Genomic DNA, 13,968 nt, shown 5'->3' on the forward strand with positions numbered 1-13,968 from the left:
ACACTTTTTTTTTTTAAGTCATAACTGTTGGCCACTTGTAATAGTATTTACTTACTTAAAACAATTTTTTCTTAAATTGATTTTTTGAGAGTTATATATCTGTTTCAAAAACAGCATCACTTGCCTTAAATAGAAGTTATCGTTAAAAATAAATACCATGAAAATAAAACCGTATTGTTAAATTCTGGATAAAACCACTGCATTTTGTTTCATTAAACAAGTTACTTTTCTATCCATCAATGCCCCACCCTGCATTTTTCTTTTTCACTCTCAAGAGAGATTATGATAGTTTTCACGTGAAATTGTTTTATTTTTAACATCACTTATTTTCCAGACTTTCATTAAATCAACAAAATGTTTTGAACTCATACCAGAAGCTCAGCTTTGGGACTGCAACCACGGAGAAGACATTTGCACCCTCACTGAGTTATCATCTTTCTTTCTCCCCTTAGCTCTCTTCCCCTTTTAAAAATTACAGCAAATCAAATACCCAGTTTATTTATTTCAGACAGATGAGAAGATTAAACATCAGTGCATCTTAAAGTACATTTGAATCCAAAGTTTTTCAAAACACCCCATTCTTCCCATACACACATTAACCCTGAAGATTGCCGTGGCAGTTTCCCCACAGGCCACTAGGCGGCGCGCACATTTTTTCGATTTCGAAAGAAAGTGCGTATGGAGGTACTACCCCTGAACTTTGGAATTGGTGTCTCCTTTCCCCACTTTCTGTTCAACTTGGGGTATTTGTGGCGAGCCCTCAGGTTCTCTCACTCCACTAAACCATCCTCGACCCATGCAGTGACTCCTTCCTTGTCTGCCATTACGAAGAATTCTTTCACTCCCCAAACCACAACAGTTTTGCTTCTGACTGTTTTCAGCATTTGCCCTTTTGACATTTTTGAAGAAATAAGATCCAAGTTTAATGTTGAAAAGAAAGCACTGATTTATTTAGTGAGAAGATTTCTTCTCCCTATTACCGTTTTCCCTAGCTGTGGGGAAAATGCTCCTCTAAGGATTTAAAGCAGCTCCTTTGAGCTAAAGATCTTTCTGAGGAACAACAGAGCTCTTTATGAGATCTTTCCGAGCTGACATCGGTGCCCCTGTCAGCAGCACGTTGTATTTTTGAGGTCCGTCCTTTTTCTCTGAATTTTACATTCTGACTTAACAAGGCCTTGATTTCGAATGCTGCAGAATACACTCCCAGACCAACTGTCCTTACAAATCGTAATCCAAGACATACAACCAGGAGTTCCCTAATTCTTTGCCTCGTGGATGGCCCTAGAACCTTAGACCTCACCATTTATCTGATCCCAAAGTCCCCTTCCCGCTAAATATCCACCCTGAGCTTTTCTTGGGAGTCAGCAAAGACATTAATGAAATAAATTGTTAGTATATACACCCTGTTGCCCATAGATCTGAAATTGCCTTTTGGATGACCTCCTCTGAAGTTGACATTGGGACGTCTGGGAACAGGGCTTCAGCAAAAAGAGTGAAGGCTGGGCCTTGCCCACCCCTTTCTGTGAATCTCAATCAGCCTGTTCTTTCAAGAGATGAACAACTTTCTTCCCTCTTTCTTTCTTTCTTTCTTTCTCTCTCTCTCTTTCTTTCTTTTTTTCTTTAACAGAGGTGTCAGAAGTCTTCTGAGGCTGCAGCTTTATGCAAATACACTACTCAAGAAGCTGGCTTTCGGGGAGAGTTATTTATATCCCACAGGCATTACACATGCAAAAGGTGAAACTGTGAATCTCTGAATTTCCAGGAGTGGATATTTTCATGATGAACGCATCCTTGCAGTTAGCTATTTTGGTGGTACACAATTCCCATACCTGTCAGATTGTTCTGGGCAGGAGACTACATAATGATCCAGTAATTTTAGAATGACCCTGTATGTTTTTCTCCCAGTGGGACCGCATGACCTGAACTTTTTCTCGGATTAGATTTACTACCACCTTGGACTGTCTAGTAATAGATACATTTCATTTCTTTTTCTCCTAAACAGCTACAGCTCTCAGTTATTAAAAGGTAATCATGTGGCACATTTATTGCCCCTTTCCCGTTCAGACTGACTCCCGGAATTAGCAAAGAAAATGGCTATGTCTGTAGGAATTATTGCCCTGCTCTGTCACCGGCTCACCCTACCCAGAAATACAGACCATTCTCCATATCGAAGTCTACAATAATCACTTCAGGAAATTGCTTTTCCTATTGGAACCTGAGAGCTCACATCGGAATGTTTCCACAGCACAGCTGATGATAATTACGACTCACTGAAATTTCAGTTTTCTTTGATTGTGGCATAAAAACTGGGACATAAATTAAAACCCAATTATCCTTTAAGGGTAATTGGGGTTATAAAACCAAGAGACTGTGAGTCAGTGTGTCGATATCTCAGGAGCAAAATGTCTGAGGGAACAATATGTGTTCTGTATCCCAAACAGCCTTTCACATGAAACGGTTGGGGATAAGGTGATCTGTGCACAGTGCATACCAAGAGAGTACATCAGACTGGGTGACAGCCTTGGAGAAATGCAGTGAGCTTCTAGGACATCTTGGAGAGATTAAAATATGTGAAAACTGCAACAGGAACCTCCTGGCCTTCACCTGTGAAGATGCACAGCGGTCAAGCAAGGCTCCCAGCACCAAGACTCCAGCCAACACACTTGGGAAAGTGTGTTTCTTTCTACTGGGGCAATAGGTACAGTTCTTTGGTTTAACACAATCTACGTCATTAGAGTCCACGAAAGGATGGACTTTGTTTTTCACAAAGGGCATGATCCACAAAGGCTGCAGAAAAGATTTTTGGTAAATCAAGTCATAAATTAACTTCACGAAGAGGAGCTCATTAAGGGAAGATTTGGACTATTATTTAAGGACAGGAAGTGCCCACATACCTGTGGCTCCCTACCAAGCCACCTCTTGAAGATGCTTATGTGCATAGGCTTCGGATGAAATCATATCCACCAAAACTTCCCAACCATGTACCCCAAACCCTCTCGTGACACATCCGTCATTCTGGATTGCCCAAAGAGTTTCACTTCCCTGTCTTTCTAGAGAATTTCTTATTCCCTTTCATGTGCAGTGTTCATATTTTTAAAAGAGTACATACCTACCACACGCCAGTGACATTTTCCTTTCTGGCTCTGCCCCTCAGCTGAAAGCCCTTGCAGGGCTTTGACTGTGATGTAAGTGTTGGGCACAGAGCAGACACCCACTAAATGATGCTGAATTGGATGCACCATCAAACAGCATAACTCCAGATTTTTAATTCTTCTTTTTGGAAGGTAAACATTGCCGTAAGTTACTAACTACACAGAAGACCTGACCAGCCCCAGCTCCCTTTCAAAACCAACCAGGTTTTCCTTTGAGGGCACTCACCTCTGCAAACAATTTTCCGGCCACAGGACACCATAAAGGTGTAGACTAGGGTATCCAGCAGCCTCTGTTTTCATTTGTTGCGTCAGTCTCATCAAGTCCCCTGAGAATCACGAGAGAGAAATGCAAGGTCCAGGTTATTTCCACCAACCCTGGGAAACCAAGCTTGGATAGACATCTAGGGAAAGTGTCATATGTCTGATCTGGGCTTTTGCAACCTTATTTCATAATCCACTTTCTTATCTACTATCTCACAAAACCAAAGAGCAATTGGTACAAACTGTATTGATAAAAGATCAGAACTTGATTCTCAATGGCAAAGGCAAGTATACATTATAAATAGCAAAACAGCTGGTTTGGACCATGTTGCCGGCCACTCATCCAGTTGAGGGATTTGAATGACATCATAACCCTTGAGAGGGTATTGCTAGCCAGCTGGTGTTATTTAGAATACACAAAAATTGGAGAAAGAAAACACACACACACACACACACACACACAGGTTTGAGTTATGCAGAAAAATATGAGTAATGGAAAAGAAGTTTGCCCCTCAGGTGCCCTTCCCCTTGGTGGGGCGGGGGCAGGGTGGCGGGGGCAGGGGCGACACTGGTGATAGGAAGCCTAGTAGAGAAAGGAAAAAAAAGATTTTATTTTTTTCAATTGGCTTTATAGCTTAGCAAAGTCTTTGCCCTGTCACGGGCAAAAAGCATGAGACAGTGTCCTAAAGGGAGCCAACTGCAATGCTGCCTGCCCCTTTTCTAGGTTCTAGGAAATGAGATCATTCCCCTTGCTTGGCAACTAGGACAAGGGGTCACCCCAGTGCTGTCTTCCAACCTACTTTATCCCAGTCGTTTCAGGGTTAAAATTGTGAGGTTTGCTTGAGATGGTTTTTTCTTCATTTCTGTTTTTTAATTTTGCATTTGCCCTGGAATATTAAATTGTTTGCCCATCCTCCATTGTATGTTCTTTTAATACCGGTAAGGTGTATTAGCAGATGTGTTGTCTCCATGCCCAGTAGAAAGTTAATCAGAGAACAGATCCTTATTTTCTATGGCAGCATCAGTATATTAATGTCTGCTAACCCTGTCACTAACACACATTCTTTTAAGGGAAAAAAATGCTTCTGTGCTCTAGTTTTAAAATGCAAAGGTATGATGTTATTTGTCACCATGCCCAAAAAAGTCCTTACTCGATAACTTTGCCAGAAGAGGGAGAGAGAGAGAAGGCAAATGTTCCCCCAGCTGTTTCCTGTCTACAGTGTCTGTGTTTTGTAGATAAATGTGAGGATTTTCTCTAAATCCCTCTTCTGTTTGCTAAATCTCACTGTCACTGCTAAATTCAGAGCAGATAGAGCCTGCGCAATGGAATAAAGTCCTCAAAATTGAAATGTGACATTGCTCTCAACATCTCCCATCTCTCTGGATTTCTTTTTGCCTCATTATTCCTGCTAACCAATTCATTTCCAGACTTTGCACTTCAGAAGCAATGGGAAAAATCAGCAGTCTTCCAAACCAATTATTTAAGTGCTGCTTTTGTGATTTCTTGAAGGTAAATATTTCTTACTCTTTGAAGTCATTGGGGAATTTTCTTTAAATTGTGTACTGTTTGCTTCTGCCTAGAAATGTTATTCACTTTAGAATTTTCATTGTTTCGGAACTGGGAGTTATTTATAAATTGCTGAATATGTAATTCTGTGGGATCTGAAAAACTAGCTCCGGGAGATGGATGCTTTTACACAGATATCTGTATGAGTAGAAACTATTGCAAGGTACTTATGCTAAATCCTCCACTTCTGCAGGGCTTCTGTGGTATCATTATAGACGATTCCTTTAAATCCTGACTATGGTTAAGGGCTATAGAGCATGGATATGAACTTTTAGATTTTTTTTTTGCAGGTGCAGATGTTTTATTTTTAAGATTGTGTTCATGTGTATGCATGTGTGTGTGTGTATGTGTGTGTGTGTGTGTGTGTGTGTGTTTTAAGTTGTCAGGACTTTTTATTACAAGCATGCTACATATGAAGAGTTACCTTTTAGGTGATGTTAAAGCTTTTAAATATGATCTTTGGAGCTAAGGTCCCAGAACTCTCTGCACTTCTGCCCAGAGAGTCAAAGTTACAGCGAAGTTTAATATGCTCTTCTGAAACAGAACTTGACAACTCTTGCTGATCCTGCATATTTGTATGATTTAAACAAATGCATGTTGTATATATGGAAAGCGGAAACTTTCTAGCAACTGCATGTTTAAGTTTTCTCTTTGGAAGGGGACTTTCATAGGTGAAGTTTGGACTTGGGATTTTGTGTTGTAAAACTCTGATTTTTATACTCGGTGTTATAAAGTCTCTTTAGGTAAATTTGGCTGCCGCTGTTAATGCCAACTTCTCGTTTCCAATCACTGGCCCTAGTTCAAGTTTCCATTCTCAGCAAAATTATATCCTTCAAGACTTGTGTTTTTCCAGTTTGCAAGCATTTTTAAGCCGCTGTCACTGGCTCCTCAGTGCAATTGCCTAAGAGCTCAATTCATAAAACGTCCTTGCCACTTAGTACAGCATTCATTCGCTGCTTTCAAATACTCCACCACTAGGATTTTTCTTAGTCAAGTAAGTGGCTTAGGAGTTAAGACTACATCTTTGTGGGGTACCTGATTCTGCTACCTTCCAGTTGCCAAGACACATGCTGACTATCTTGCTTTTTAAAAGAAATGAATTCTCTCTATACACTATATACTATGCTATATATATAATATATATATGTGGTCTGACAGCTCAGGTTTTTGTCTCACTACTTAGGTGATCATAAAAGGTGTTGTTGAGTGTTATCTCTGCATTGATTACAAGTTTGGAAAACTGTCTCCAAATGAACGTTTCAGAAATAGTACTAGCAATGTTGTTGCTTTTCCCCTGTACCTGGAACAAGAAGTAGCTTAAGGGAGCTGCATGGTCCTTCAAATGTAATTCAATTAAGTAAAGGTGTCTTGCCTAGAGGCAGAACTCACAAGCTGATTGTACTGTAAGTCTCAAGATATTTGTAAGTGTTTTGGTTCAGAGGGAAAAGGGTAAGGCAGAAGACTGGAGCTTGGGATCCCTGTTCCGAGCAGCTACAATAGGCACACAATGCAAATTGGTGCCTTGAGCTGGCAGGGGATGGGTGGGTGGGGTCAGGGGTAAAAGGGGGGGGGGGGGGTTGGAGGGGGAAGATGGACTCAAATCCCAGCTGTGCAATTTGTTCATTGTTTGAATGGACAAAAGGCAGTTTACCCAGGCTAATGGCATACCTGCCTGGGTCTCCAAATGTAACTAGATGCTTTCACAAACCCCACCCACAAAGCAGCACATGTTTTTAAGTCCTCAGTTTTCTATTCACATCAGCTTCATAATACCCACCCTGACCTGCTGTAAAAGATCTGGAACACACAAAAAATGGTTACACCTACAGTGAGTATTTTCTTATGACTATTGCCCTTAAATTTTGCTGGGCATTTTCATTGTAACCCAGACATCTGGAATCAATTGATATTCCATTTACTTAAGATAAAAAAGAAAGGTCTCTTAAATTTTGAATTTGTGAATGATTTTTGAGAAACAGTGCTCTGAATTCTTTTTTTCTTTTTTTCTCTCTTCTCCTTCTGGTTCTTCCTTCTTTTCTCTCTCTATCTTTCCTTTCTCTCTCTTTGTTTCTTTTGTGCCTGGCAAAATAGACGAACAAGAAAAGAACGGACATATGGGGCCACTTGTTTCAAACTTTTAACCCCTAAGCAAGTTTGTTATTGCTTTCTTTGGGGGGAACATAATGTGATAAAATTCTCTGGTTCTCTGTGGGTGTGCTGGACTGTTCCCTGAACTAAAGGAAAATGCAGTGGAGGTTTTCTCTTATCCTAGAACTGTAAGTGCTAATATTTAATCTACCAACATAACTCAGCAAAATAGAAAAAGAAAAAGAAAAAAGAAAAAAATTATAAAAAATAAATCTATATTTTGAAGTGCCAGTGGTCTATATGTGAGAACTTACATGTGTTATGCCAGAAATAACTATGTAAAATATAGTTCTGATATCTCACGGAGTTCTTAATTCACTAAGGCTACCTCTTTCCATGGATTTCATGAGAACAGAAGAACTTCAAGCCATCTACAGTTACAGGTGCTTGGCCTTCAGCATTACTATAAACTCAACAAAGAAGGGAGGGATGGAGAAATAAGATTGGCAGAATAGCATGCATTCTAGAACTGGCCCATTGCCAGAGTGTGGGGTATGTTCTATAAGATCAATTCGGAGTTTGCTCTTTTGAAAAAGGCAATGAAATCCAGACAGGTTGGAACTGTTTCGATTTCCACTGGAAATACTGAAGGGGAAAACCCCCACCAATTATTTTATGACTAAAAAAAAAAAAAAAAAAAATGCAGATTGGATGAGAATCTGTTTCTATCAGTCTTGGTGACTTTGGCTCTGTGGGGATAGAGGGTTTCCATGCAGAGGTCCTATTGAGAAAATGGAAGAAGTGTTCAGTTGAGATTTTACCTCCTCTTCTATTTTATGTCCATTATTTATGATAGTTTGCAAATGGAGGGCACTTTTCATCTTAAACTGTTTTACAAGCATTAACTAAGTATTTATGTTGTGTTAACGAGAGTCAAGGATTTAAAGTTTTTTTTTTTCTCCAGTTGCTGAGCTGAAGTTCTGGCCACAAAAATGGAAATCTTAATTAAAATGATGGAGCAAACTCTGCCACTGATGTAGAGAGCCATTAGGTTCTGAGATCATGGAGGGCCAGGAAGGCAAATGACTGAGTCTGTTTCACCAAAAGTGTTGGAGTTGAATGGGCCTGCCACTACTGTGAGGTTCAGAAATCCTCTTTTTATAATGATCGCTTCCAGCGTAACTCCATGACCCTTTTGATACGGTCCCTTGCTTTCATCCGGCCAATGATTCTTCTAAGACCACTGAAAATAAATGCATCTAAGGGAAGTGAAGCTACTCACCCTGGGAGGCTTCCTGGAAGAAGCCACATCTTTGTGCCACAAGGAGCGATATGGAAAAGTTAGTGATCACCTTAGCGACCTTAACCTTGTTTCTACTACTTTGAGAGAGGATGAAGCCCTGAGCCACAGAAATTCTGCCTTCAGCCAGACTGTTATTTGGCTATTATGGGGGTCCCTCAGTATATTATGCTATAAAATGGTTACAGAGACACATAAGTCCCTCTAAGACATAAAGTCAGAATTCCTGTGACAGGAAAAAAAAAAATCTTTTGCAGGTTTTGAGCCCAATGCCTTATTCATGGAAGGCAATCTCTCCGCATATGTTGATTTGATATTTTACTTGACACAGAAGGCTTTAGAATACAGAAGATGTAGGGTCTACTTAGCATGAGCCAATTTCATTCCTAAATTCATTCCTAATTTTTTCCTGTTTCTGGTTTTTTGTTTTGTTTTGTTTTGTTTTCCCTTCCACTTGCAGTTTTGTTAACTGTTGATATTCCCCAGGTAAGGGGAATATCTGTCTTCCTCTCTGTCTCTGTTTCTCTCTTTCTCTCTCTGATTAAGTGAAAACAAAAACAAAAACAAAACCCTGTAGGGATGCCTGGGTGGCTCAGTTGGTTAAGCCGCTGCCTTCGGTTGAGGTCATGATCCCAGGGTCCCGGGATCGAGTTCCGCATCGGGCTCCTTGTCCAAGACAGAGCCTGCTTCTCTCTCTGCCTCTGCCTGTCACTCTGCCCGCTTGTGCTCTCTCTGACGAATAGATAAATAAAATCTAAAAAAATAAAAAATTAAAAAAAAAAACCTATAATGACATATAACATTTTTGCAATGACTTTTTTATCCACAGTAAATTATCTTTAATCAGTAGCTGGAAAATGCTGTTCTAGTTAACTTAATATTCTGGTCCATAATGAATGCCTATGCCATCTGTGGACAACAATCTTTAGAGAATTTAAATTAATAAAATGTATTTGGCCCCAAATCTGGAATGAGCATAGTTTAACCTTTGATAATTCAAAAGGTTTATCAGGATCTCTGAGTGCTATAGAATTCTACTGTGATAATAGCATTTTCCACTTATATAGTAAATGTTTCTAGCTATTTTATCTCATTGAATTGCAATGGAACTTGTAAAGAAGAGGTTCAGTGAAGTCCAGAGTGGCGAGGGGGTTAAACACAGGCTGTTTGATGCCAAACCATGCTCAGTCTCCACCACCCTGTGGTCTGTCTTGCACTTTGTTACAATTCTGTGCAGGGTAATTCTAACTTATGGCAATAATGGAATGCTAGGGCTGATTTACCTTTGTCTCACCCCCACTGCCCTTGCAGGGACCAAGGAGCAAACATGACCATCCTTCTATTCTTTTGGCAGGTAAAGTTGCACATCATGTCCTCTTCTCATCTCTTCTACCTGGCCCTGTGCTTGCTCACCTTCACCAGCTCCGCGACAGCTGGACCAGAGACGCTCTGTGGGGCTGAACTGGTGGATGCTCTTCAGTTCGTGTGTGGAGACAGGGGTTTTTATTTCAGTAAGTAGCCCCCCCTCTCACTGCTCTGTGGATTTACAACCGCAGGGAGTGTGTGAATAACTGAGTGACTGCCCATGGCTGGCTGCCGTCCTCTGCCTCTGAGATTCCTCACCTTAAACTAAGCCTAGTGTGTCAGCGGGGCTGTGGCAGGTTTTGCAGCTTTAGGATGGAATTTTCCTCCTTAGCAGTTTGTCTTTTAACTGCTTCTTGCCGAGCTTTCCCAAAATTATTGTACTCTACCCTCACTATTCTTTTCCTTTCAGTAAAAGGAAGGGGACAGAATGACCCTGGGGAATTGAAGTTTTTGTTCTTGTGATCTGTGGATGCCCATATAAACATATGGAAACATCGAGGCCTGTTTTAAGTGCTAGGTAATTCAGAGTAAAATAGTAAGGTGGACTGGGAAAAAGAATTAAGGGGCAAATCCCAGATGTCACCATGCAATATGAAAGCACCAGGGACAGAAGGTGAACTTTGCTCAAAGGCACATTTGCAAAAACAGAGCCACTCTCTAAATGCAAAGTGAAATGCCATATTAATTTGTCCTCTATGCAAATTGACCTTGATGTTTTGTTATTGCCTTCCTTTTCTCTGGGACTCTCCTGTGATATCTCCATCTGGAAAAGGGTTTCTGACAAGTGTGGGGTTACTTATCCCATAAGTAGGTCTCAGGTGATTAAAAAGCTGACAGTCAATAAAAAATAGACAGCACAGTCAATGTTTGCAAGTAATAAACACAAACATAAGCCAATGTTGCCTGGGGGAAATGAGCACTTACAGAATCTACCTCAGAGGCATCCATCTTATTGTATAATATATCTTATTGTCCTTATTGTATAGGACTGTGAAAGATTTAAAGCCAATTGCTCATTCTATATAATTATTTAGAATTTTAGAGAGTTCCAGGAAACTGATGTTCAGGTCCTCAGTGAGCATGAATCATTCTTAGAGGTTCATTATCACTCGAGTGTAGACAGCTTACCTCAGTTGCCCACTAAGCTTTGAATAGCTCCTCTGATGACTCACACACTTCAAGTCTTTCTCATCTTCTTCCCAGGGAAGGTGGTGTGTGCCTGTGTGTATGTGCAGTGTATGCACAAGTGTGAGTATGTGTGGGGGGGGGCTGTATAGAGCAGTCTGGGATGAGTCGGGGAGATGGGAAGGGAGAAGCCAATGGGGGACTGATGATTTGTACTCACCATAGATTTGGCAACAAATAGTCTTTAAACAACTAGTGACAGAGAATGAGAAGTGCTACCTGAATGGGTAAACACCCTTCTCTGTTTCCAACTAATGCTTTAATAGAGTGAATTCATTTATTTTTCTGGCAATAAAGAAATTCTATCCAGTTCTCTATTGTAGGGTTGATGAATAAGTTCATTGGGTGAGTACTTTTCAAATAGCAGACTTCTTGTACCTTTGAAATATACAATGAAAGGCAAATGTGTTACATCAACATCACCCAATGATGAGATGTCATTATTCTTTACTTTGCTGCTACTGATCCACATATAAAAAATGAATGAGTAATTCTCACATATTATGTCCGAGAGGATTTTTTTTTGCCTTGATAATCTGTTTTTGCAATTTCCTTTGATCCAAGGATCAAGGTAACTGCCAAGCCCACAATTGTCTTCTGTTATGTGCCAGGATGAATTGTCTTGTTCAACTTGATGTGTTCCAGGATTTCCATGTAGAGTGCAAGAAAACTGGATCATTCTGTGCCTGTGATGTTTGCATTAGATAATGAAAAATGGGAATGTAAATAATGATTTGGTCTCAAGTAACCATATAATCCTGATATATGTGCACACAGATGGTTAAAAGTATTGGACAACTAGGATGAAAACCGATTTCAAGGCACCAAAAAGGTTCTTTTATTGTTACTACAATGACTAAATTTTAGCAAATATTTTTCGATTCCATTCTAATAACTTGAAAGGGAAAGGTTATATTCAGCAGCTTTTGATGTTCAGAGTATGACATTGGATCGAAAATGGTTTCATAGACTGTTGTGATTGTTGTCAGTATTGTCACTGAGACTGTTTCACAAATTCTGCCTTATAGAATTCCATGACTTAACATATTTTATTTGTCTGACATAGACCAAAATTATTCTTTTTTAACTTTCTAGTGAATTGGACAATCCTTTCTGTCCAAAAGAAGTTAACCCCTTTAAGTTTTTTAATTCAAAACATCAATGTAGCATCTGCTACATGTCAGACATTGTACTAGGCATGAGTGATATGTCTAGAAATGAATGAGAAATTGACTTTGCTTTCAAAGAACTCATAGCCTAGTTAGGAGATTAAAAAAATACACCTAAGTATTTTCAAGTGTCATAAGAGAAAAATAATCATAGGAGAATAGATTATGGTTCTTTACCCTTTTCCTGAATATTTTGTCCCATTTGAAATCACCTAACCAGGATCTACACTCTCAATGGGCTTCTTGATGCCATAGACTGTTTATTTACCATGGAATCCCAGTATCTAGCTCAATCCCTGGCTGAGATAGTAGAGTCTCATCTCATCTTGATCACTGAACTGACAAGCTTGAATTAAATTGTATCCAACTGAATCCAGTTGAATGGAATGGAATTACTTATTTGGAATCTTAGTCTTCAGAACCATAAAGAATTAAGTTTGTCACGTACTTTGGATAATTCCTGCCTCCTATTTACCCAGGGGTTGGATAAAATTGTTTTTCTTTTATTCAGCTGAATATGGTGGATACTAACAATGACTTAGAGTCTGCATTTTGGTCATAATCCGTAAGCCTACATTGATGGTCTGTTTTGTGTCTGAGCCAATTATTCTAACAAGCATTAACTGTTGTCAACAAATTTTATTGAGTTTCCTTTTTGTCCCCTGAGATTTAGTGTTTGTGGAGAAGTCAGCTCTAAGCATTTATGGGTCTTTGAGATACTTTTTAGAGGAAAGCAGTGTTCTTCACCTCTATTCCCTGTCAGTTGACTCTTTTCATTGTTTTTACCCTTACTTTCAAAGTTTTATTGTGGTTGTGACTTTTATTTTGAGCTGCTTCAAATCATTTTGAAAATATAGTTTTGTTGTCATTTTCTTTTTTTAAGAATGGAAAGAAGTTTCTGATCTTCATTTAAAATCCAAATATCTAAAAGAAAATTGCCTCAATATTATTGTTTTTGTCAGGTCAGAATATTTAACAAGGGGAGTTTTTTTAACCTATTAGAAACAGAACAGTTCTGAATTTAAAAAAAAAAAAAAAGTGTTTACTTTGTATAGACTGACCCAGTGTGTGAATGAGCTCATATTTCTCTATAAGCACAAGTTCCACTACAACATAGTGGAGGCAACCTTCTAGATTATCTGTTTTGTGAACAATTTTTCTAGCATAAGTAGAACAGTTCCTCTATAATTAACGCAGCTTCCCCAGACATTTTACAAAATGAAAGTTCCAATGAAGAGCTAATTACTAATTCTTCCCTATGCATCATAGTAAGAGAAGGTATCAGCCAGTCTTGTGCTCTCACAGTCCTGTGAGAAAAATGGTGGCGTAATGAAGTAGCACATTGGGAAAGAGCTAGCTATTATCTCGCCAGATTGACGGAGCCCTCATAGAGGGGGCCTTGTTATAACCTCATTTTGCATGAAACATAGCAAGAGGAACAGAGCTTCAAGTGAAAAAGAAGAAGTTAAGCTTGCCATAGATATAATTTTTTGACAGTCATGGTGATTAAACATTTTAACATGTACTTTAGGGGCTTGTGGAATTTCTCTCTTTGGAGATACTTAAAAATTTGACAGACAACCAACCATCTTGGATGGTTTCAATTAAGAGCAACCAAAAGAAAGGAAGTTTCTGGGGTCCTTTTTAGTTTTAAGAGTCTATAAACAGTCCCTTAAATAAACTGTATATACTTTACCTCAGTGGTCTGGGAAAAAGGAGAAGTAAATCAATGAGAAAAGAAAGTTGGATATTCTTTCAGCTATTCCAGATTTATAGGTTTTGTAAAACATGCTTCCAATGCATAGTTATTAAGAACAGGTCTGAATAAAATAAGGCCATTCTTCATGTGTTAAAACATACTGCTTTATAGAGTTTAAGTGA

At 39.2% G+C, this 13,968-nt stretch overlaps 1 protein-coding gene across 4 annotated transcripts in view; it reads left to right on the forward strand.

Annotated features, from left to right (window-relative positions):
- The first annotated feature begins 4,598 nt into the window (after nucleotides 1-4,598).
- The window catches only part of IGF1 (insulin like growth factor 1), a 77,421-nt gene continuing 68,051 nt past the window's right edge, over nucleotides 4,599-13,968 (forward strand). For 2 of the 4 annotated variants that reach the window (XM_044227608.1, XM_044227606.1), the window contains exons 1-2: nucleotides 4,599-4,923; nucleotides 9,723-9,879. In XM_044227608.1, the coding sequence (XP_044083543.1) occupies nucleotides 4,861-4,923; nucleotides 9,723-9,879 (220 nt within the window). In that variant the 5' untranslated portion in view covers nucleotides 4,599-4,860. Of the gene's footprint in view, nucleotides 4,924-6,763; nucleotides 6,809-9,722; nucleotides 9,880-13,968 lie in introns of those variants that run through there. The other 2 variants (XM_044227609.1, XM_044227607.1) reach the window with 1 other exon arrangement.

This window comes from Neovison vison, chromosome 12, assembly GCF_020171115.1.
Source record: "Neovison vison isolate M4711 chromosome 12, ASM_NN_V1, whole genome shotgun sequence".
NCBI classification, from domain to species: Eukaryota; Metazoa; Chordata; class Mammalia; order Carnivora; family Mustelidae; genus Neogale; species Neogale vison.